This window comes from Coregonus lavaretus, assembly GCF_964263955.1.
Source record: "Coregonus lavaretus genome assembly, chromosome: 36".
NCBI classification, from domain to species: Eukaryota; Metazoa; Chordata; class Actinopteri; order Salmoniformes; family Salmonidae; genus Coregonus; species Coregonus lavaretus.
The window spans coordinates 7,443,301-7,468,444 of record NC_140023.1 but is presented as its reverse complement, the minus strand read 5'-3'; the positions used below and the strand labels follow the sequence as shown (position 1 = coordinate 7,468,444).

General features: G+C 43.2%; 1 protein-coding gene across 1 annotated transcript in view; it reads right to left on the bottom strand.

Moving 5' to 3' along the window:
• Positions 1 to 24,882, bottom strand: part of LOC311110847 (ankyrin-3-like) — a 43,041-nt gene extending 18,159 nt beyond the window's left edge. The window contains exons 1-22 of the mRNA XM_084153439.1: positions 24,821 to 24,882; positions 23,699 to 23,797; positions 23,328 to 23,426; positions 22,875 to 22,970; positions 21,876 to 21,948; positions 21,592 to 21,648; positions 16,268 to 16,391; positions 14,615 to 14,626; positions 11,600 to 11,702; positions 10,530 to 10,580; positions 9,918 to 10,024; positions 9,132 to 9,164; positions 6,364 to 6,588; positions 6,081 to 6,235; positions 4,165 to 4,376; positions 3,682 to 3,889; positions 3,400 to 3,496; positions 2,556 to 2,784; positions 2,322 to 2,447; positions 1,483 to 1,605; positions 951 to 980; positions 45 to 126 (exon numbers count right to left, since the gene is read on the bottom strand). Of these exons, the coding sequence (XP_084009565.1) occupies positions 45 to 126; positions 951 to 980; positions 1,483 to 1,605; positions 2,322 to 2,447; positions 2,556 to 2,784; positions 3,400 to 3,496; positions 3,682 to 3,889; positions 4,165 to 4,376; positions 6,081 to 6,235; positions 6,364 to 6,588; positions 9,132 to 9,164; positions 9,918 to 10,024; positions 10,530 to 10,580; positions 11,600 to 11,702; positions 14,615 to 14,626; positions 16,268 to 16,391; positions 21,592 to 21,648; positions 21,876 to 21,948; positions 22,875 to 22,970; positions 23,328 to 23,426; positions 23,699 to 23,797 (2,341 nt within the window). The 5' untranslated portion in view covers positions 24,821 to 24,882. The remainder of the gene's footprint in view (positions 1 to 44; positions 127 to 950; positions 981 to 1,482; positions 1,606 to 2,321; positions 2,448 to 2,555; positions 2,785 to 3,399; positions 3,497 to 3,681; positions 3,890 to 4,164; positions 4,377 to 6,080; positions 6,236 to 6,363; positions 6,589 to 9,131; positions 9,165 to 9,917; positions 10,025 to 10,529; positions 10,581 to 11,599; positions 11,703 to 14,614; positions 14,627 to 16,267; positions 16,392 to 21,591; positions 21,649 to 21,875; positions 21,949 to 22,874; positions 22,971 to 23,327; positions 23,427 to 23,698; positions 23,798 to 24,820) is intronic.
• Positions 24,883 to 25,144: the final 262 nt, after the last annotated feature.

Here is a 25,144-nt window from a genome sequence, read left to right as displayed (position 1 = left end):
TTGCATCAATTGAGGATTTATGAAAGTAAAAATGTTAAACTCACTCGCTGCAGGGTCGGTCAGATAGCTGTAGCGCTTACGCAAAGCTAAGGAGGCAAAGGTATGACGTCGGTCTGGTTTTTCAGTCTGCAACAACAAAAACAACAAAATATGTTTTAACATAAAATATAGATTGGATTTAAAGGCCAAAAAAGTATCTTCCTTTTTTCACACTACTGCCAGAATTTCTCCCATTTTGTGGTTTTGAAATAAAATCAAGATGATGCATGTTGTTGAGATAGTAGGCACTGCAGGTGATTGTGTTGTAAGTCACCTTCGGCTGATGACTAAAATATCCATGCTTTCCTCTGATTGGATAGTTTAAAGTGCATTTATCTATCTAATTTTGAAGAAACACATGCAATATGCGATTATTAGATTTGGAGAACTCCGTTGAGTTGTCCACAAGCTGACACTGAGAATGCAGCCGATCTCTAAAATAAATGATCTAAAGAGGAGGACTCACTCCATTAGTCATGGATGAATGTTCTTTCGAGATCATGAGACAATGTAAATGAAGGAAAACACTGAGCTATAGCTATGAAACATGAAACATTGTCGTCATCTTCTGTACTGTGTGTACAGTGGGATGGTGTTTTCTACTAGCCTACCTACTCAACTCATATGGAAAATAAGATGGGGTGTGGTACACAAATTGCTCCACGTGGCTTGGGATGAAGACAATAATAATGAAACCCGTTGAATTGAACTGTCATTCATGCATTACACAAAGTCAGTTGACTTCTAAGCAATGATATAGATTCATATCTGCTGCAAAAGCCTCTATATATCATCAATCAAAAAACGATAATCACCACACATTCATATACACTATCGATGCTAGCGTTCACAATAATAAAGGAACGGAAAAACCACAAAGCAGTCCGTGTGATGAACAATCATGTATTTACCTCATCATCAGGATCAGACTCCATCATGTCCTGTTTGTTCCCAAGATGCATTGCAGAGAAGGGGAAAGATGACACAATGACAGCGGGTGGTTTATAATGGGTGTGGTTGGAAATAAACATCGGAAAATGAAAATGGAGCAGCTGAGGGCAGCAAACCATATGGGCTTAGAAAAAGCCATATAATTAAATAGTCCACAGCCCACCAAAGACCCAGAAAAGAAGCAAAAAGTAATGTAATTCAGAGTTTTTGAACACCACATAAAGAAATGCCACCATAATGTAGGCATATTACTCTGCCACACTTTGAGCCAGGCAAATGAGTAACATAATGTGTATGACTGAATGTGTGTTTTTGTGGGGGAATATAATTGGCATTGGCAATAAAAGACACAAGCAGCAGGCATTCTAACCAAACGGAGGTCAACATCTCCACTCTGGTATCACTGCTGTTACTGTACTCGGTTATTCAATTCATTTACATGAGGATGACATGATATGGCCCAGAGAATATATCATTCAAATATCCACCTACCTTCTTATGAGTTGGCAGTGTGATATTCAAATTGCATATGGCAGTCTGTGGAAGACCTTTAGAGGTTTTCGGCTCTTTCAAGAATGAGAGTCGACCGCATGGTTCTTGGCCCATGTCTCTGACCTAAGGAGCAACAACACATGTCCAATAAAAACATTAATCGATTTCTATACAAGATATACAATAGAGTAGATCAGGGCTATTCAATTCCGGTCCTGGAGAGCCGAAACACTTCTGGTTTTTGTTTCTACCTGGTAGTTAATTGCACTCATGTGGTGTCCCAGGTCTGAAGTAGTCCCTGATTAGAAGGAGAGGATTAAAACCTGAAGTGTTTCGGCCCTCCAGGACCCACATTGAACAGCCCTAGAGTAGACTGACATTATTTTTTTTGGTGCTTAAAAAAGTAATACGTGTCAAAAATTGAAATTAGCATTAGAGCTTACAACATGTCAGCATGTTTGAAATGAGCATTAGAGCTTACAACATGTCAGCATGTTTGAAATGAGCATTAGAGCTTACAACATGTCAGCATGTTTGAAATGAGCATTAGAGCTTACAACATGTCAGCATGTTTGAAATGAGCATTAGAGCTTACAACATGTCAGCATGTTTGAAATGAGCATTAGAGCTTACAACATGTCAGCATGTTTGAAATGAGCATTAGAGCTTACATGTCAGCATGTTTGAAATGAGCATTAGAGCTTACATGTCAGCATGTTTGAAATGAGCATTAGAGCTTACATGTCAGCATGTTTGAAGGACGATCAAACTCTGGCATACCTCTATAATAGAAGTGTGACCTTATTACATATAAGAGGAGGATGAAAACGTGACACTACCTTCACATTGAATGGAAGCCGGTTCTCTTTGAAAGAGAAGAAGTTGAAGATCAGCTGCTGCCCACTCTTGGTAAGAGGAGATAAGTTGCCATAGCAATCCACATGTATAGGCTTGCCCTCCAAGACCTGTAAAATCATTGTCATGTCAATTCAGATAAACCATGTATCTGTGACCTGTGTCAACATATTTTGTGTGTGTGTGCGGACAAGTGTGTTGGTGCAAGTCAGACCCACCTCGATGTCTTTGCTTCTGGCCACTTCTTCGAAGTTCTCCTGTTGTTCCAGAGTCTTGTCCACCTTGTCGTCCGTCATGCAGAAGCAGCGGAGGCGTGACTCAACAGGATCGTTCATCTTGGCAAACACCACAAACTTGGCCAGGTATGGCACACAGATCAGCTCCCGGTATAGCTGAGAGGCCAGAACGACCGTCTCAGGAATCTGGTGACAGTCTGCAAGCCAGAACCTGGAGGTAAGGAAGAAACAGAGGGGATAAGTAATGCTTAATATGGATGTTGAAGCCAACCAGTGTCTTTTTGGCAAGAGCTTGGTTGATGGGGCCATAAACATTATAATGCATACAAAAGCTTCGCAAAGCTTTGATGATAACCACTGACCTAAATCCACGGACTTGCCAATGAGTGGGTGGCTACACTTTCAATACAAATGCCGTATTATAGCTTACTCTTGGAGTAAGAAGAATTGGTTCTTACTACATTAAATGACATGTATTGTTTGGATGGGTGATAGTATATAGCTCTGAGCTGAAACGTTCACCTCCATACTATGCTCTAAAATATATTCACCAGCTCGCACAAAAATAGTTGATTCATATTTCAAATCGCCATGTTAATCAAATCAGAGGATATTCTGCAGCCTAGCAACCCTCCCAATGAAGGTCTAAGGTCTAAATCATATCAGCTTGGTCTCACATTGAAAAGTGCTGAGGCATATGACTAAAATAATCTACTGACTAAAGCCAAGCAGTGCTCTCTGGTAATATCAGGCTCTAGTCCGGGTAGCAAATAGTCCTGGGTAGCGTGTTAACTGGTTGGGAGCATGTGAGAAAGCATGGCCTTACCTGGCCGACACGTTTGTGGTGAAGGAAACACAGTCTGTGACGAAGGACAGCGGAGTAGTCCCTGTAATGTCCTCCCACTGGGCAGGAGATGTTCCACCTGGTTGGAAAACCACGAGAAAAGACAAATCCCCATCCCTGGTTAGCCTCATTTCCACCTACTGCAAACCCTGTCCTCCCATCCTGTCTCCAAGTAGGAGTGAACCTTGTTATCATTGAAGGTCTGAACCAATTTCAATGGAGGTATGTTCTCAGCCACAGAGGTTGTTCAAAACATGGACTTGCCTGTGATGCTGCAGAGGAGGCGCAGGCAGGGGGTGGAGTCCCCCCTGGGTCCACTGGGGTGGCCCTCTGCCGATCGGGGCGGGACAGGGATCGTCATGGTAATGGGCTTGTGGAACTTCCTCCTCCTGGGCTCCACGGTAACGATAGGGCTGAAGGTGGCCCTGTTGCCGAGGAGATTCCTCACCATGTCATCTGGGACTGGCTGAGCCTGAAGGGAGGGGGGGAAGGGGGAATGAAAGAGGTGAATCAATGCTCTCTCATTTGTTCAAATTAGCAAAATACATGTAGTACTGAGAAAAGCCATTATCTTTTACAAGAATGTCATGCAAATAAATCTCAATAGAATGAAAGTAGCCAACTCATCATGAATCAAAACCATGCTCTTAGCCAAAACGTTGGAAAATAAGGTCAAAGCTTAACACAAAACAGAGACTAATTGAGTTCCTAAAGAGTACAGCTAACTGATTGACTTTGTGTTCAGACCTGCAGGCCAACGCGTATCTTCTTGGTGAGCGCCCCCTGTGGGAACGAGGCCTGGACCATGGGCACGGTCAGGCTGGTCAGAGTCCCGCCCTCTGGACCCATGTGGTTACTCTCCTGCTTGATTCTGGACACCACAGCAAAGTACTGGGGGAAGTCCCTGGTGATAATCCGACAGATCCGCTTCTTCTCCAGGTCAGCATTGCTGTCCAGTTCTGTTGGAGAACACATTAACAAACATAGATGGATGAAGGATATTCAATATGTTACAGTGAGGGAAAAAAGTATTTGATCCCCTGCTGATTTTGTACGTTTGCCCACTGACAAAGAAATGATCAGTCTATAATTTTAATGGTAGGTTTATTTGAACAGCGAGAGACAGAATAACAACAAAATAATCCAGAAAAACACATGTCAAAAATGTTATAAATTGATTTGCATTTTAATGAGGGAAATAAGTATTTGACCCCCTCTCAATCAGAAAGATTTCTGGCTCCCAGGTGTCTTTTATACAGGTAACGAGCTGAGATTAGGAGCACAATCTTAAAGGGAGTGCTCCTAATCTCAGCTTGTTACCTGTATAAAAGACACCTGTCCACAGAAGCAATCAATCAATCAGATTCCAAACTCTCCACCATGGCCTAGACCAAAGAGCTCTCCAAGGATGTCAGGGACAAGATTGTAGACCTACACAAGGCTGGAATGGGCTACAAGACCATCGCCAAGCAGCTTGGTGAGAAGGTGACAACAGTTGGTGCGATTATTCGCAAATGGAAGAAACACAAAATAACTGTCAAATCTCCCTCGGCCTGGGGCTCCATGCAAGATCTCACCTCGTGAGGAATCAGCCCAGAACTACACGGGAGGATCTTGTCAATGATCTCAAGGCAGCTGGGACCATAGTCACCAAGAAAACAATTGGTAACACACTACGCCGTGAAGGACTGAAATCCTGCAGCGCCCGCAAGGTCCCCCTGCTCAAGAAGCACATATACAGGCCCGTCTGAAGTTTGCCAATGAACATCTGAATGATTCAGAGGAGAACTGGGTGAAAGTGTTGTGGTCAGATGAGACCAAAATGGAGCTCTTTGGCATCAACTCAACTAGCCGTGTTTGGAGGAGGAGGAATGCTGCCTATGACCCCAAGAACACCATCCCCACCGTCAAACGTGGGAGGTGGAAACATTATGCTTTGAGGGTGTTTTTCTGCTAAGGGGACTGGACAACTTCACCGCATCAAAGGGACGATGGACAGGGCCATGTACTGTCAAATATTGGGTGAGAACCTCCTTCCCTCAGCAAGGGCATTGAAAATGGGTCGTGGATGGGTATTACAGCATGACAATGACCCAAAACACACGGCCAAGGCAACAAAGGAGTGGCTCAAGAAGAAGCACATTAAGGTCCTGGAGTGGCCTAGCCAGTCTCCAGACCTTAATCCCAATGAAGATCTGTGGAGGGAGCTGAAGGTTCGAGTTGGCAAACGTCAGCCTCGAAACCTTAATGACTTGGAGAAGATCTGCAAAGAGGAGTGGGACAAAATCCCTCCTGAGATGTGTGCAAACCTGGTGGCCAACTACAAGAAACGTCTGACCTCTGTGATTGCCAACAAGGGTTTTGCCACCAAGTACTAAGTCATGTTTTGCAGATGGGTCAAATACTTATTTCCCTCATTAAAATGCAAATCAATTTATAACATTTTTGACATGCGTTTTTCTGGATATTTTTGTTGTTATTCTGTCTCTCACTGTTCAAATAAACCTACCATTAAAATTATAGACTGATCATGTCTTTGTCAGTGGGCAAACGTACAAAATCAGCAAGGGATCAAATACTTTTTTCCCTCACTGTATGTATGATTGGATGTGTCAGAGAGGGTATTCAATTACATTAGCAATGTTGACCTGTGTGTAACGTACCTTCGTCCATCCCGTTGAGAATGTCTGTGATGTCACTTGGATGGCAGTCGTACTGGTGTTCCTTCCATGTGTCACCGTTGTCGCTCCTGAGCACGATCAGCTCCCTCTCCTTTCCCCTCATGGAGCCGAAATGAGGAATCTCCACGATCACAGGTCTAGAATGGAGCAGAGCACCCAGAGCTAGTTCAGTGCCCCCTTAGAGCCAAAATGGTGGATCTTCACATTCAAAGAGCAAAAATGAAATAGAGGTCCGTGGCTTCGAGAAGGGAAAGGAAAAACCTACCCCAGAAACTGGGCTCCTGCGGGGCCGACCTCCACCAGCCGGCTGACTAGGCCCTCTCCCTCCACCATGGGCGGGGGGTAGGCCAGCTTGTGCCTCTTGGCCAGGCGGCAGGTAATGCGGGTAGGAGCCGTGCACTTCCGGGGCGGGATGATGATACGCATGCCATTGCTTCGACTTCCTCTCATGGAACCCCCACGGGCATCCACCATGAAGCTGACCAGGAATCTGCCGGCGCAGAAAACAAATATTAGACCAGGAAGGGGGAAGTGGGAAAAGAGAGAGAGAGGCCATAACCACTGACACGTGAGACGGACGAATCCCATGCTGTGACCACCTTACACCCAAACACTCCGAAAAGAGAGAGAGAGTAGAAAGAAAATACTAGAGCGAAATAGAGACAGAGAGAGGATATGGTGCTTCGAATTCTCAAACTTGGCAGGTCTCACCTCTGACACTTAACAATGTCTTAAAATAACCTGTAAGACACTGAATCTGTAAAGAACTAAGAGGTGCTGTAATAGATGGTAAAGGTGAGTTTCCTGCCAAGATCAATCGCTCTGAAGCAATGATTAGTGACTGATATTAACACACCTTCACAAATGTTTCACCCCGAGTAGAAACTAAATTAATTCACAAATGAAAGAATGTGTTTAATGCGTGACGTGTTACATTCTACTAAATAAATGCAGTTTGGGCATCCCATGAATTGTGGAAACTGGCACCAGTAGTAGTAAGCTATTAGTAGAGCAAACAAGGGAATGTTAAATTGAAATGCCTCACATAGTATGCCAGCTGTTAAGGTGCAATAAAGCCATAAAACCTTACCTAAGATAAAGGCACAATAATAAAGATACCCTACATGGCTGATCTGGCTGAGTTGTTACAGGAATAGTCTCTAACCTAATACCATACACAATGTTATGTACAGGATAGTGGTATATTTCACTGTCCACATACAGTGCCTTCGGAAAGTATTCAGACCTCTTGACCTTTTCCACATTGTCATGTTACAGCCTTATTATAAAATTGATTTTTTTAAAAATCCTCAGCAATACCCTATAATGACAAAGCGAAAATAGGTTTTTAGAAATTCTTGCACATGTATTAAAAATAAAAAAACAGAAATACCTTATTTACATAAGTATTCTGACCCTTTGCTATGAGACTCGAAATTGAGCTCAGGTGCATCCCGTTTCCATTGATCATCCTTGAGATGTTTCTACAACTTGATTGGAGTCCACCTGTGGTAATTTCAATAGATTGGACATGATTTGGAAAGGCACACACCTGTTTATATAAGGTCCCACAGTTGACAGTGCATGTCAGAGCAAAAACCAAGCCATGAGGTCGAAGGAATTGTCCGTAGAGCTCCGAGACAGGATTGTGTTGAGGAACAGAGCTGGGGAAGGGTACCAAAAAACTTCTGCAGCATTGAAGGTCCCCAAGAACACAGTGGCCTCCATCATTCTTAAATGGAAGAAGTTTGGAACCACCAAGACTTTTCCTAGAGCTGGCCGCCCGGCCAAACTGAGCAATCAGGGGAGAAGGGCCTTGGTCAGGGAGGTGACCAAGAACCCTATGGTCACTCTGACTGAGCTCCAGAGTTCCTCTATGGAGATGAGTGAACCTTCCAGAAGGACAACCATCTCTGCAGCACTCCACCAATCAGGCCTTCATGGTAGTGGCCAGACGGAAGCCACTCCTCAGTAAAAGGCACATGACAGCCCGCTTGGAGATGGCCAAAAGGCACCTAAAGACTCTCAGACCTTGAGAAACAAGATTCTCTGGTCTAATGAAACCAAGATTGAACTCTTTGGCCTGAATGCCAAGCGTCACGTCTGGAGGAACCCTAGCACCATCCCTACTGTGAAGCATGGTGGTGGCAGTATCATGCTATGAGGATGTTTTTCAGCGGCATGAACTGGGATACTAGTCAGGATCGAGGCAAAGATGAACGGAGCAAAGTACAGAGAGATCCTTGATGAAAACCTGCTCCAGAGCGCTCAGGACCTCAGACTGGAGCGAAGGTTCACCTTCCAACAGGACAACGACCCTAAGCACACAGCCAAGACAATGCAGGAGTGGCTTCGGGACAAGTCTCTGAATGTCCTTCAGTGGCCCAGCCAGAGCCTGGACTTGAACCCGATCGAACATCTCTGGAGAGACCTGAAAATAGCTGTGCAGCGACGCTCCCCATCCAACCTGACAGAGTTTGAGAGGATCTGCAGAGAAGAATGGGAGAAACTCCCCAAATACAGGTGTGCCAAGGTTGTAGCGTCATACCCAAGAAGACTTGAGGCTGTAATCGCTGCCAAAGATGCTTGAACAAAGTACTGAGTAAAGGGTCCGAATACTTCTTTTTTTTACTAATACTTCTAAAAACCTGTTTTTGCTTTGCCATTATGGGGTATTGTGTGTAGATTGATGAGGATAAAAAAAGCCTTATTTTAGAATAACGTAACAAAATGTGGAAAAAGTCAAGGGGTCTGAATACTTTCCGAATGCACAGTAGTACTGTATGTTTGCCTAAGCTTGGCATCGTCTATGTGTTCACTCTGCAGGCCTGCTCATAGATTTTCGAGGGGCTTTATCCATATATGCACTGTCAGATGGCACCTTAGTGAGAAAATCCAAAAACACATCACTAGTACTACAGCTACACAGTGCAGATGAGAGACCAGACCGCACAGATGACATGAGCACAGAGAGGAAAGAGGAAGTAGTGGAAACTGTGACATCATGGTGACATCACCAGACACAATCATCACCTGGAGTCATACTGAGGGAGCGGGGAGGACAAGCTGCAAAATAAAGACCAAAACAATGCAGGAGGCAAAAAACTAGATTTAGTAATACAGCACAATCAATTTAGTTTTTCAGGGTCTGATGCATTTCGTCATGTAAGTCAGAGGAAAGGATAAAAATAAAAGAGAAATTGAAAAATGGAGGGCATTGAAAGGGGCAGAAATGAATGAACGGTTGTGGCATAACAGATAACAGAAAAAGGATTGTATAACAAAAAGGACAAGACAGATTCCTGCACATACACTTCATAATATGCACTTCTAAGCAAACACTGCAGGGTTCATTTGAAAGACCAAAGTTCACTTTTACAACAGCTTGTTTTCAAATTATAGCAACCAGAAGGGTAGACATCTTATCACTCAACCCCAGTACATGAGCCCTGACAAAACACCAAATACTGTATCTTCCATCTGTACTGAGCCCAGGTCAGGACATTGGACTGTCAAGTACATTTCCAATAAGACTAAATCACGTAATCCACAGTGCAAGTCCATTATGTATGTGAGGGCGACTTCCCTCAAAGTATTCATCACTGAGGCTCAGCAAATTAAAATTTCACAACAGACTGCAGAAAGGAAAACCTCATAACAGTATTTCACTGCAGACAACTGCTAGCTGGGTCTTTGTTGGGCTGATCAAATGGAGTATGTAGAGTAACGTTCTCCTGAGTCTGGATTAGCTGTAGTCTGGCATGGCTAGAGCCAGCTGTGGCTTGGTGTCAGACTGGCTGGCAGAGGCCTGGTTCTTACCCTGAGTGAATGGGGCTGGACACAGTGTTGTTGTGATCTATAGTGTCTGGGGTCCAGCTGTAGCGCCTCAGACACTCTGCATCGTAGTCCCGGGTTACAGCCAGGTGCTGTGGAAGAGCACATACAGGAGGAGGGTCAATGGTATACGACCTAACCTGATGGTGACACTCACTGATCTACAGACAGACAGAAGAGGTGATACCTTTTGTGACCGTCTACATTCCTAACACACAATAAGAGAATATGATCCCTTACCCCTACAGACAAGTGATCTAACAGGACTCGTACAGTCTCACAGAAACATGTTTTTGTCATCTAAAACATTCAATATCGCTTCAATGGAACATGCTGAATATGATTAACCATTTTAACCACAAAAAGTTGCAAATGTCCAACTGAAACAATAATTTGTTTGTATAAAAATGAATCATGGGAATTTACAGTGACCAGGAGTCGCATGGGAAAATAAATAACTATTTACCTCACTGAAATGAGGACCAATGAATGGAATGAGAATTTCAGAGCCCAAACAAACAAACACGAATGGAGCCAGAGAGATGGTCATAGAGCGTGAGCAGAGCGAGGAAACTATCTACTGACATCATCATATACCTTATTGAGAGGGTCAACCAAGTAGGAAAGGTCTTTACAGACACTCTGAAGCTTTAGAGGGAAGAGAAGCAGATGAGAAACCACAAATAGGACTTGAAGAGCTTTGAGATTTTTCAAACAGTCCCTACCCACTGGGCACAGACATCAATTCAATGTCTATTCCACATTGGTTCAACGCAATTTCATTGAAATGACGTGGAAACAACTTTGATTCAACCAATGTGTGCCCAGTGGGCAGTCATTGGCTAACAACTCATACATTGAGAAGAGGTTGCAGTGGCTTTTACCACAAGATTTCGTCTTTAGCAAAGAGTGGCCTCTTAAGGTTTCATAAAGACAACCTTATTTCTGATAAGTAGATCTGATAGTGCCACAAACATCACAAAACACCAAGAATGAAACATGATCATCATATGAAACAGATAAACTACAGAGCGTTCTATGATGCCTCAAGCTGTGGAAAAAGCACAGGACACATCGCTTTAATCAGATTTTACAAACAAGTTGAGGAAACAAATGTTTTACTATTTGAGAAAACAAGATTTTACACGCATTCCAATACAAGTCTCCTCTTTGACCCAAAATATTTTCCTGGGAATTTGTTTGTCGAACATGATGTCAGTGAAGTTGCAAATATTATTTACAGTACATCAGGTTAAAGTTCCTGTTTTAGATCCTGCATAGTGATCCCCAAAACAGGACAAATCAGGACACTGCAGTGTGGTTTTCCCAAGGCAGCTGGAAACCTTCAGAGGCTACAGGGAAGTTTGAATCAGCTCTTACAGAAAATGTCCTGCACGGCCTCAGCACTACAAGTGCCCAACATAAACTAAATCAACAAAAAAGCCCAAAATAAGCACTTGGAAATAAACTGTGACAACGATCCAGGGGGAGGCTAAATCCATCATTGACCCCATCTCAGAGTTCACATAAAAAATGTAACCGTTTCACGCAATACCCAGAAACAGAGCAAGGAGAAGCGAGGCGGAAGAGATACACATAGAGAAACCGAGAGAGTGATCACAGAAAAAGAGACAAGAAAGGGGTAAAGGAATGTTAGGAGGACGTACCGTGTCCTTGGTCGGGGCGAGGATCTCCTCTATCATCATGCTGTCTCGTGCGTAGGAGCTGCGGTTGAGGGTGTTGGACCTATCCGAACTGAAGGAGCGGAGGCTGGGGTGTTTAAATGTTACCACGCAACACAGCGGGTGACAATGAACAGCAGGCCCAAACCAAAAGAAAAGTAAAAAAAATCCATTACTACATGCAACCTCCAGGGAACTGAATTGCACTGTACAATGTACGGTATATAGTGCAGAGCAAGATTAGAGTCCCACAGCTGGGGATAGATAGATAGGTAGGAGTTATTCAGAGATGGAAATGAGAGTGAGGTCAGTCAGTTTTTAGAGAGAGAGAGAGAGAGAGAGAGAGAGAGAGAGAGAGAGAGAGAGAGAGAGAGAGAAAGGAGTTGTAGGTGTGTCTGTATCACGAACACGGATGTAAGAGGTCAAATAGAGACTGACTAGATGTTTCAGAGAGGACACTGGATGAAGAATCACATTTTATCTACTAACAAACAATAAGGTGGTAACTATACACTACATAGAGTATGGTCCTAACTTTGAGGATTTCAATTGAATAATTAAACATCTGGATTCGTTATGGTTATTAAATAAAGATTTAGTTATAACGGTCCCTAAAAATGATCTCAAACTACTTTGAAGTTTGCTATTTGGTATTCAGTTAAAGTAATGTAGCTCATTCAATAAAACATTAGTTTTAGGATGGGCAAAGTGTTTGTCTTTAAATTCCCAGATGACTTGGATCAGCAGGTTGGGCGGCAGGCAGCCTAGCTGTTAGAGCGTTGGGCCAGTAACCGAAATGTCGCTAGTTTGAATCCCTGAGCCGACAAGGTGACAAATCTGTCGATGTGCCATTGAGCAAGGCACTTAACCCTAATTGTTCCAGGGTAGCTGTTGATAATGGCAGACCCTGGCCCGTGACCCCACTATCTGAGGGTGTCTCAGGGAGAGTGGGATATGAAGAATATGTAAAAAAATAAATAATAATAATCACACATGCTTATTAAAACACACTTGCACGTGTGAAATAGGATGAATATAAGCACCCACCAAATGGTTCTTATTTATCTGTGTTAGTTTGGGTGGTACAGGGATGATGGTCCTCTCCGTCTTGCTGCATTCTGCAGTGCTGTGATGTTTTCCTGCTGTTGCTCCCATTCAGCTTTTTCTCAAACTCTTGTTTTAAAGGTCCAATGCAGCCGTTTTTATCCAACTATCAAATCATTTCTGGTTAACAATTAAGTACCTTAATGTGATTGTTTTCAATTAAAATGGTCAAACAGTAACAAAAATATCTTGTTAGCAAAGATACATTTCTCAAGCAAGAATTTCGATAGGAATGTCTGGGAATGGTCACCAGACAGGCCAAAACTCTGTCCGACCGAAACAGGCAGAAATTTCAGGTGGTCTTTTCAAACAGATCTTACACTAAAAGGGCAATATCATCATTTTCACAAGTTCACAGTATTTTTCCAACCTCATAGTGTGGAAATATATATAAAACACAGGAAAACACGTTTTTGACTGCACTGGGCCTTTAAAACAATGTAGCCCTACACTGTTTGTGAGTATACACACATACTTGTAGAGATGTTCTTTCAGAATAAATGTGTATATAACCTAGTCACGAGTGTCGGGCTGCACTGTATTGTGTATGTGTGCCCATGCGTACGTGTATGAACTGTGTGTGTGTATGTGTAGTGAGAGGGAGAGAACAAATGCAGAGCACAGCGTGTTTGAGTCAGCATGCTATTCAGCACAGAGAGAAGCCCTTTATTCAGCACTGCAGACTGAAGTTTCTAAGCAACTCCACTCGGCCTGAATGATCTGGCATCCCAAACCTGCTTTGCCTCCTCTCGCTGTGTTGCTGTCTGCTCTTCACAGCTCTCCTTCCTCCCTCTTTATAACCTCTTTATCTCTTCCCTCCTCTCCCCCAAGCTTTCTCTCGCCAATTCAATTACATTTGGTTTTATTTGTGCAGAGTTGTATCACGATTACATTTTAACGGGTGCACTTAGCTGAAGTCTTCTCTCCTTTCCTTCACTCCCTCCCTACTCGCTCCTTCCGGCTTCTTTCTGTACCATTTCATGCCTCTCAGTGGCTTTGATCAATCTGCCTCTGCCCCTCACCCCTTCCCTCTTTGCTATTCTGAACACTACCATGCCTATTTCTCTCAATGCTTTCTGCTTTCTCTCACCAGCTCTCTTTCACTCTTACTCTCTCTCCACATAGCCTACATTTTAAGATAAAGCAGTGTTATTTGATCTAGAAAGAAAGTTAATATTTGCTTATCTGTGTCAGTTTAAAGAGTTGGTTGTGCGGATGATTGCTCTGCCATCATTACTCTGTCATTCATCATATAGATCCAAGGTAAAGTGTTTGTGTGTGTGTGCGCGTGTGTGCGAGCGTCTGTCATTGGATGTCAGATAGGTCAATGCGGGATTTTTAGACAATAAGCCATTGAGGCCTTGACGTTTCCATCTCTGCATACCAGAATGGTTAATTTTATAGGTAATATTTAAGGATTATATTTTCCTTTGTAAGCAATACCGCAGTACTGTTTGATTGATACTGATTGAAAATGGACTGAAACATATTGATCCCTGGAAGTTACATAAAGTGGCACCTTCAGATAAATGATAAAGGGGTGGGTGTCACCTTGAACCATACAAAAAATTGGGTTAATCAACTCTAAGCAAAGCACCTGCCATTATTAAGGCATAACACAAAACTGTCACATTTATTTTCTCATGTACTCTATTCATAACTTGTGTTAAATATTACTTGGTTTATTTGCAAATGATGAGGGGTTTATATTGACTGATGAGAAAATAAGGCGATGAAACATATTAGTGAGCTCAAAATAAGTTTCCCAAATAAAGTCACCAATAAACTCAGAGAAAGTATACCACAAAGACTGACTATGGTTCATGGAGTCACAATGCACAGAGGATGGGTCATGGGAGGGAAATATGTTTGGTGAAATGTGCTTTCTGCTCTTACCTGATCCTAGGGCTAGCGTGAGAAACAGAGAGTGCAAGAAATAAAAAAAGGAAAAGAACGTAGAAGAGAGTGGTGAAGAGCAAAGCATTTTGAAAACGTCCAAGCAGAGAGGTGGTTTATTTCCATGTGACATTGATGCTCTGCTTTTGCATGGGGTATGCTCCAAGCCTGGGCTCATAGTGTCTGTGTGTGTCTCTGTGTGTGTGTGTGTGTGTGTGTGCCTCTGTGTGTGTGTCTCCGTGTCTGTGTGTGTGTCTGTGTCTCTGTGTGTGTGTGTGTGTGTGTGTGTGTGTGTGTGTGTGTGTGTGTGTGTGTGTGTGTGTGTGTGTAGACTAGAATGTGTGGCTCAGTCCGAGAGCAAACCATGCAAGGCCGATGTCATAAACAGAAAGGTTGGGGGAAAAGAAAGCAGCTGCTCGACACCATACATTAACCAATCAATACAATAATTCACTGAATTAAAAAAGCATAACATTTCCAGCACTGCAAAGAGTCATTACATTTTAGTCATTTAGCAGACGCTCTTATCCAGAGCGACTTACAGTTAGTGAGTGCATACATTTTTTTTCTGGTCCCCCGTGGGAAACGAACCCACAACCCTGGCGTTGCAAACGCCATGCTCTACCAACTGAGCTACACGGGTCATGTCAGCAATATCTTTTCACCACACATATTCAACCAGTTTACTTTGCGATTCAAATAAGAGCATGATGTATCATAGCACAGTATACAGGATAGTACATGGTGACATAGTTTATAGATGCAATACCTTATCAGAGAAAGTACTGGATTTAGACATCAGCACCAGCTTTTACTGACTAAGCAGCCATCACTACATTTGTCACATGGCTTTGGGAATTGGTGACATTAACTTCCGAAAGCTTCTCTAGAGATTATAAACGTGACACAGCCTTATTCAAACACTTGGACTTGATTCATCAAACCAGGGAGAGCTGAAATGAGTTCACGCTTCATATATGATGTGATAAACATTATAAACATCTCACACCATCCATTATAGCCTAAAAGCTGATCTAACTCCTCTTTCTTGATGTGTAAAACAGTGGTTCTGTTTTTGGGCAGTTTTTTTCCCCATAGTGTGCTGCTTCCTGACACCGTTGTTGTTTTTAGTCAGTCGACCATCCCCATGCATTTGCCAGCTGTCAGGGGCACCACAATAGATGGCCAATGATGTGCTGTGGGTTCGACAATACTCATCTAATGTGATGACGTATTTTCAACCAAGCTTGCCAGTTTTCCACTGGGCACTCAATTCTTAGCCTACAGCTGCTTATCCTCTCTTTGAATACTGTAGTGGGCAAAAACGTATACATATCTGACCAAAGGCAATATGTTTACATGTAGGTATCAGTGTCATTGATCAATAGTCATTTTATGGCCCGTAAAATACTCAAACTGCTGAATCATGAAGTTATGCTGAACCAATAACATCTTTATTACATCTTTATAACATATGTTTCTATGAAGGACACTTAGATCACCACAACTTCTTACAATTTCACTGCTCCCATACAGTATCATCAACATATCAGCACATCTTAAACCTGTGTGTATAGGATAAACAAACGCACTGGCAATGCCAAACATGACATCACGGTCAAGAGCATATCATGTCATAATATGGTCACATACCTTGCTGAGCGGACTCCTATGCTGAACCCCATGTAGCCCTCCTGCGGGAGAGAGTCGTCCCCCAGCTCCTTGAGGTCCTGGGGCCTTAGATATTTGTCAGTGTCACCGGTCATTGCATCCTCACCTGGTGGAAAAGTCCCCCATCATTACTTCAAAGGCAATCAGGGCAAGAAGAGAGTTGCAGTACTCCTAGAAAAACCTTACCACCACCTCATTATAACAGGCCTTGGCTAATTTATCAGTGTCACTCTGATAACTATTGGACCAGTGTACTAGGCCCTATGCTCAGTTGGTAGGCTACTCATCGGGCTATAGTGAAGCTAAATAGCAGCATCAACACTCATAGGTCTAGGCTACTTGAAATGAATGACATGGTAATAAATCCGTTACAATCTATTCATAGGCTAATGAAGTCCACTAGCTTGGAGATAGACAAAAGCTACTTGCAGCATAGCTCTCCTGTCCAGTAAAACCAAACGCAGTTTGTATTGACACTCAAGCCAAAAAGCGCAGAGTGTAATTAAACGCTGGCAGAACTCAATCAGCAAGAGCGCCTTGATTATCAAGGCGGGAAAAAAAAATCAGCAATCCTTGCAGCGACAATGTATCCCGTTTCCCCCTTATTCCGACCCCAGCCTGCAACACTTCACTCTTCCACCGCAGCCCCTCCCCCGGCAGTCCTAGTACATCAGATAATGCCGCACTCTTTCTCGGATGGGCTACAATGTCGCTACAGCTCTTTGCTACATTGCAACACGCTCCCTTTCACACAGTGACCGTAGAACGTCAAAGGTGAGTAATGTTTTTCAAAGCCAATGCAGTACTGAAGGCTATACGTCATAGCAAGCAAGCGATTCTCTTCTCCCTCTCCCAGCTCGCTCTCCCTCACTCACACACGGCTCTCTCCCGCCTCAGCTACCCTGTAGCCTACAATCATTCGACTACGTACGAAATGGCTTTATGCACCAATTCCCAGTATCACCTCCATTCGACAGCACTTCTCCATTAAATATAGCCTTTATGACTTACATAGAAAAACAGCCATGTCCGTCACCACTCTTATTATATTCCCGTGTTTGTCTTTATATTCCAATTATCTGCAGAACAGTTAACTTCCACCAATAAATCCAGAGAGAGACGAGAGAGGCAGAAAAAAATCCCACCCAGTCATGTAGTTGCGGCTGAAAGAACCCGAAATTGAACTGTCTCGTTTGTCTGTCGTTCCAGCCAGGGACTGTCCGAAAGCCTACTGTAACTGCTGCAGTTGTTGCTAGTGCAGGGGCAGTCTGCACCTCTACCGCTGCCGTTCCGTCTCCTGCTGCAAACAAAGTTCAAACTATGAGGAGTTTTCCGGGTAGAGCACATCCCTGAGTAAAAGTGGAAGCCATTTAAATTCGCGACAAAAGGTTGCTTTTCTAGTCGGCTCAGCTAAAGCTCATCTCATTGGATTTGAAGAGAAAGTCCACTAGTCCGGAAAGCATCTCCGTCAATGCAGGCTGAATGGCACCGAAAACACAGTGGCAGAGGGATAGAGAGGTCGCGTTTGAATAATGTTTGTGGTTCGTCTGTTGCGCGGTAATCTGATAGTCTAATCCAGAATGTAAACAAATACTTATTTTAGGTCACAGGATAAACAGTTTGGGGAGATTGAAGGGAAAAGAGTCACTGAAGGACAACCCACTAGGTTTTTTCCTGAGGAGGGGGGGTGGACAGTGGAAATCTGGCTGCATTCCAAATGGGTGGACCAAACTGCCCCCCAAAACGGATCATTGGTGCATCTTTTTGTCTCTCAAAGAAAGTAGCCTACATATATCTCACTAAGCCATTACTCCTCTAAATCAACATATTTATGTAGTTTGGGTGTTAGGGAGGATTAGGCTAAAATCATTACTAGTGATCTCTTTTAGACAGGGTGATCTAAGGAATGCGTAGTGGGATCAGCATGCCACTGCACTCTTGACTACAGCAGGACAGGAGTGACCTGTCATGGCCAATTGGATTTCCCTCCATAAGGAGACAGAGATGCACGCACTGTGGACAGATTACTGGTGTAATGCATGGTCTGATGTAACGCAATTTTTCAGTAAGACTGTCAAATGACACATTCCCAGAGGAATGGTTTTCAGCATACATTTTACAGTGGCTTGCGAAAGTATTCACCCCCCTTGGCATTTTTCCTATTTTGTTGCCTTACAACCTGGAACTAAAATGGATTTTGGGGGGGTTTGTATCATTTGATTTACACAACATGCCTACCACTTTGAAGATGCACATTTTTTTTGTGTGCGAAACAAACAAGAAATAAGACAAAAAAACTGAAAAGTTGGGCATGCATAACTATTCACCCCCCCCCCCCCCCCCATTTTTGCCCATTCTTCAAGGCAAAACTGCTCCAGCTCCTTCAAGTTGGATGGGTTCCGCTTTGTGTACAGCAATCTTTACGTCATACCACAGATTCTCAATTGGATTGAGGTCTGGGCTTTGACTAGGCCATTCCAAGACATTTAAACCACTCAAGTGTTGCTTTAGCAGTATGCTTAGGGTCATTGTCCTGCTGGAAGGTGAACCTCCGTCCCAGTCTCAAATCTCTGGAAGACTGAAACAGGTTTCCCTCAAGAATTTCCCTGTATTTAGAGCCATCCATCATTCCTTCAATTCTGACCAGTTTCCCAATCCCTGCCGATGAAAAACATCCCCACAGCATGATGCTGCCACCACCATGCTTCACTGTGGGGATGGTGTTCTCGGGGTGATGAGAAGTGTTGGGTTTGCGCCAGACATAGCGTTTTCCCTGATGGCCAAATAGCTCAATTTTAGTCTCGTCTGACCAGAGTACCTTCTTCCATATGTTTGGGGAGTCTCCCACATGCCTTTTGGCGAACACCAAACGTGTTTGCTTATTTTTTTCTTTAAGCAATGGCTTTTTTCTGCCCACTTTTCTGTAAAGCCCAGCTCTGTGGAGTGTACGGCTTAAAGTGGTCCTATGGACAGATACTCCAATCTCCGCTGTGGAGCTTTGCAGCTCCTTCAGGGTTTTCTTTGGTCTCTTTGTTGCCTCTCTGATTAATATTTGTGAGTTTTGGTGGGCGGCCCTTGTTGTGGTGCCATATTCTTTCCATTTTTTAATAATGGATTTAAATGGTGCTCCGTGGGATGTTCAAAGTTTCTGATATTTTTTTATAACCCAACCCTGATCTGTACTTCTCCACAACTTTGTCCCTGACCTGTTTGGAGAGCTCCTTGGTCTTCATGGTGCCGCTTGCTTGGTGGTGCCCCTTGCTTAGTGGTGTTGCAGACTCTGGGGCCTTTCAGAACAGGTGTATATATACTGAGATCATGTGTCAGATCATGTGACACTTAGATTGTACACAGGTGGACTTTATTTAACTAATTATGTGACTTTTGAAGGTAATTGGTTGCACCAGATCTTATTTAGGGGCTTCATAGCAAAGGGGGTGAATACATATGTACGCACCACTTTTCCGTTATTTATTTTCTAGAATTTTTTGAAACAAGTTAGTTTTTTCATTTCACTTCACCAATTTGGACTATTTTGTGTATGTCCATTACAATGAAATCCAAATAAAAATCCATTTAAATTACAGGTTGTAATGCAACAAAATAAGAAAAACGCCAAGGGGGATGAATACTTTTGCAAGACACTTCTTAATCATTTAGCAGACGCTCTTATCCAGAGCCATTTACAGTATTGAGTGCATACATTTTTGTGTTCTTAAGTACTGGTCCTCCATGGGAATCGAACCCACAACCCTGGCATTGCAAGCTCCATGCTCTACCAACTGAGCCACATGGCACCATACCTGCCTTGGTCAATCTTACACCTAAGGCCATTTTGCAATGTAGTAAACTGTGAGGATAACCTCAACAGCTGACATAAGGTAAACTATTTGTTACCAATTTGATTATAGCATTACAGTATTGTATGAGAGGCCATTACAATGTTTCAAAGCATTGAACACTGAGAGCAGTAAACATTGCAGTGTGTGTTTATATATATATTTTTATTTATATTTATTTTTTTTTGTTGTCATTTAGCAGATGCTCTTATCCAGAGCGACTTACAGTTAGTGAGTGCATACATTTTCATACTGACCCCCGAGGGAAATGAACCCACAACCCTGGCGGTGCAAGCGCCATGCTCTACCAACTGAGCTCCACGGGGCTACTCTGATTAGTCGCCAGGTGAGTGTGTCGAACTTGTTGAGTCCAGCAGTATCATCTGACACAGAAACTCCACACCTCTCTCATGGACAAATGTATCCATTTTACAGTAGTGTCCGTTAATTGCTTCCAAAACACTGGGTGACAACTGAAATGCACTGCAAATCTAAGCAAGACTAAATATCTTATATTGTCTTATTAAGGTAAAATATATTGAAAAATATATTGAAATACGATACATTTCTTGTATTAAGCCTTTTTTAGGATGAAAAATGCAATATTAACTGCAAATGACGTTAGATAATTTAGCTTGGTAAGATGTATTTTTCATCACTCAATATAAGCTATTTAGGCTTGCTTAGATTACACTTTTCCCCAGTGCATTTCAGTTGTCACCCAGTGTTTTGGAAGCAATTAATGACATTAAGTTTTCCTAACAACTACTGATACATTGGTATTCATCCACCCAGCATAAGAGTGCAACTTGAGATCGGTAACCTGTAGCAACACTTGTCCCACACACTTTACTAGTTACAAGTATTGTAACTCTGTAGTGACAAGTAATGTATAGTAACTTATTACTGTATTTTTACCCAAGATATTGAAATACCATGTAACTACCATGCATGGTATTTTGGCAACAAAGTTAAATAATAATAATAATAAAAATTTAAAAAGAAGGCCTGTCCCTCAAAGCACAAATTGCTCTAGGGCTCGAAAACTTAGCTACATGCAGTGTAACCAGAATGACTGTGGATAAGTCACACCAAACATACAGTATCTTGTCGCAAGCAAAAGAAAAGTCCAAAAGCTCAAACACAAACGTAATTTGTGTCTGGGGCTTACTTTCTCTGCTGATTTACATTTGGTGACATCAACTACTGATACGTAGATCAAACAAGATACTAAGAGAAAGCTGCATTTCAGTGTAGGAAGCAGAGAGAAAGAGGTGTGTTCTGGCTAGTGTGTTCCAGATTGGCAGGAAAACTCCTAGCAACAGCGGACAGTCAGTGAAGCAGTGTATCAGGAATGATGGCGAGATGGTTAGCTTTCCAACAGGTGAGGCGCAGGTGAAGGAATGGGGTTACATGAAAAGAGTGAAACAAAAACAAAACTACTGCGTAGAAAAATGTGGCAAATACCTTCGTCAACATCTGAAATACAGTCCTCATTGAGAATTTCCGGCAAATTAGCCTTAGCTGTGTGATTTGAATACATACAGTAAATTGGATATTAATAAGGCATCACATGGCACACTTTCACTAATATGAGATGCAGCCACGCATACTATATGAATCACATGCCTTGAAACCACAAAACACAGGTCAACCCCAACCGGTCAACTCACTGCCAGCTTATGGGGTAATGCACGGCTTAGGTTATAAGGGAAGTTTTGATACAGTCATATCATCACTTATACTCATACCTTCATCGTCGGACATGTCCAGAAACTCGTTCATGGTCTCGGGTATGTTCATTTTGTGTTTTTCTGTCGCAATCTATTGATAAAAGAGAAAAGAGTCCGACATGAATAATGCAGATGAATGCTGCTGTACCCAGTGGCCTTTGATTGGCCCCGGGTGTCACTATTATTAAATCCCTCCTGACACGTCGACAGATCTATTTGAGGAGCAACAGGAGATTCAACCTGGGCTTTTCACACAGTTAAGCATGTGAGACAGCATTCCTGGAATCACATGCAGTTACTCTTGTATACTGTTTCAGGGCCAAGTACTAATTTGAGATACGCATACAGTATCTCATCCAGTGATGTCAAGGTTTGAGTTGTACACAATGTGCACACCTCATGTTAGGATTCGGCCCCATGTCATCAGAGGAATAAACAAATGTTTATTAATTTACTATGTACTTTTAGATCACCACACACAGATAAACACACAAGGTTAGTGAACTCCAAGCACATGGTCAGATGACTGTAACAAATACTGTACATAGAGACAGACCACTAGTCTGGATTGGCATGTTTTTTCATCCACTAGGAATGCAAATTGACCATTTGCTTTGTATCACAATAACACACACAGAGAGATCAGTACGCTATGTATTGCAAGCTGTCTCAAGTGTGGTAACCGGCCTAGTGTTTGGGTGTGTGAATCTGTGAGCAACACCTGCAACCTGTACAGCAATGGAACACAACTCAAGTCTTCCACCGCTGCTGTGTCGGTTGAGATAAAGGCCTGTGTTCATGCCAGGTGAGTGGACTCTCCATTTCATGATTTACAGTCAAATTGAGCGCCAGAAGCAATATTCACTGGACAAAGACAAGCTGTAACACTGTGGCTAGGCCCCACTGGTCCACATAAAAACAGATAGAGGATCAGGCAAACAGAGAGACAAACAAACCTACAGAAACCTAAATATACAGACAGACAGACAGAGAGACATGCATGGCATGGCGTCTTACCACAGAGGTCAGATTCTCATCAGTCACCGGCCTGAGAGTGTCGACCACTGAGATGTAACCAAGGCGACAGGCGATGGACAAGGCTGTGCTCCCGTTCTGTGAAGAGGGGGAGAAGAAATGGAGCTGTAAATGATAGGAGGTTGTAATATGTGTTTGTTTTTACTTTGTTAGTGTGGCCACATTAGTGCTGTGTGTGTGGGTGTGTATTTCTGTGCTTTGTGAATGTACAATGATACTGTATTTGTGTGTGTGTGTTTGTTTCTGTGTAGAAGTCTGTTTTTAGTGTGTGTGTCTGTGTTTTTAGTGTGTGTTTGTGTGTGTCCATTACTATGTATATACAGTATACTATTATATGTGTTCTGCTGCTCTGTGTGTCTCTGTGTAACCCTGCTGACCGAGGCCTCTGGAAGAGAGCTGCTGAGACAGCAGGTTTTCCCATGATGCCTCACTCACCACGGTCAGCTGATTGGCAGAGGCTCCGTGCTGCAGCAGCAGGTTGATGATGTGGGTGTGGCCCTGCTGCGCCGCCTGGTGGAGGGGCGTGTAGCCGTTCTGCAGACAGAGACAGAGAGAAAGAGAGGGAGGGATGAGCGGGAGAGGAGAGAGGGGAATGCAAAGTGAAAACATAAGGGAGAAAATATAAACAGGAGGACAGCAAGGGAGTGAGTGAGTGATAGGGAGGGAGGGAGAAAGGGAGGGAGAGTGGTACCAAAACAAAGAGAGTGTTAGGGAGAGTCAGCCAAAAACACACAATCTGACAATCTGAAAGGTAAATAAGCTCAGCTCACATGAACACCACATGGGACAGACTTTCAGTTGTTTACCTTTGTTTTGCCATCAACTCTGGCCTGGTTCTGTATGAGGAAGTCTGCCATCTTGACGTTGCCATAGTGACAAGCCACATGCAGCGGAGTGTATCCCATCTGTTTAACCCAAGGGCAAGGGACCGAGAGAGAGAGAGAGAGAGAGGGGGGGGGGGGGGAGAACGATAGAGGAAGAAAGGACAGAGAGAGAGAGAGTAAGGGGGAACGATAGAGAGGAAGAAAGGACAGAGAGAGAGAGTAAGGGGGAACGATAGAGAGGAAGAAAGGACAGAGAGAGAGAGTAAGGGGGAACGATAGAGAGGAAGAAAGGACAGAGAGAGAGAGTAAGGGGGAACGATAGAGAGGAAGAAAGCAAGATGTGAGCTTGTTACTTCTAATCCTGTGACATCACAGCCCTTGTGTGAGTAGGAAGTAACTAACATTAACTTTACACAAGTGTGACACAAAATTCCTATTATACAACGAGAATTTCATAACACTTCTCTAATAGAGACACCTGATAGAAAATATGAATGGATGAACAGCCTTGGCTGTAAACCAGTGTGCTGTCAGCACATCACAGTGTGTAACCTTGTGCTGTGTAACCTTGTGCTGCTGCAGGTCTCTCTCTGTCTGTGTCCCTGTCTAGTGAACGTGAGCAGCCTGCTATGGGGGGTGACGATGGGCGGTCTGCTGCATCCAGCAAGGGAGGTTACTGGTAGTGACGCACATACAGACACAAACACCTGCCACTCAGGTGTCTTCCTATCCTTTATTCATGGCACACCGGAGAACACAGTGCTGAAGCCAAGTGTGTGTGTCTTTCCTTCATCATTTTATCGACCAGTGTATAGAATGGTGGAAACAATAGATACACAAACACGCACGCACACGCGCACGAACGCACATACACACACAACGTCAATACAAGTCTTTATGTCTGTAACTTCATTGTGTTGTGGGTCTTTAGCACTATTCTTTAAAGCACTATTCTAAACACATGAATTAACCATCTATAACCCCTGGTCTATCATTGACAAGGAGAGTTGAAATCAAGGGCATCTCTTTGTCCCACGGTCTTTCACTGTGATAGTCTGTACGGTCTGTTCCCTGTGGTTGCCGTAGAAACAGCATGACCATCACCTTTGTTTGGGGGTCGACGTCCGCCCCCTGGTTGAGCAGGACTTCCGCCACGTTGACTTTGTCCTCCTGCGCCGCTAAGTGGAGAGGTGTGAGACCGCTCTGAAAGAGATACGCCCAATCGCGCACACACACACACACACACACATTTAGAATTCATTTTCCATGCTGGTATTATAGCTTTGTCAAAGCAATGGCTCTTTATTCATCCTTGTTTTTATAGAGTCACAGGGATAGTTAGCTAGCTAGGAGTTTGTTTTGAAAGGACTTGGTAAATCCTGCGGCTCCTTTTGAACTCAGTGAAAAGCGTCAGTGAAAATGAGAGAC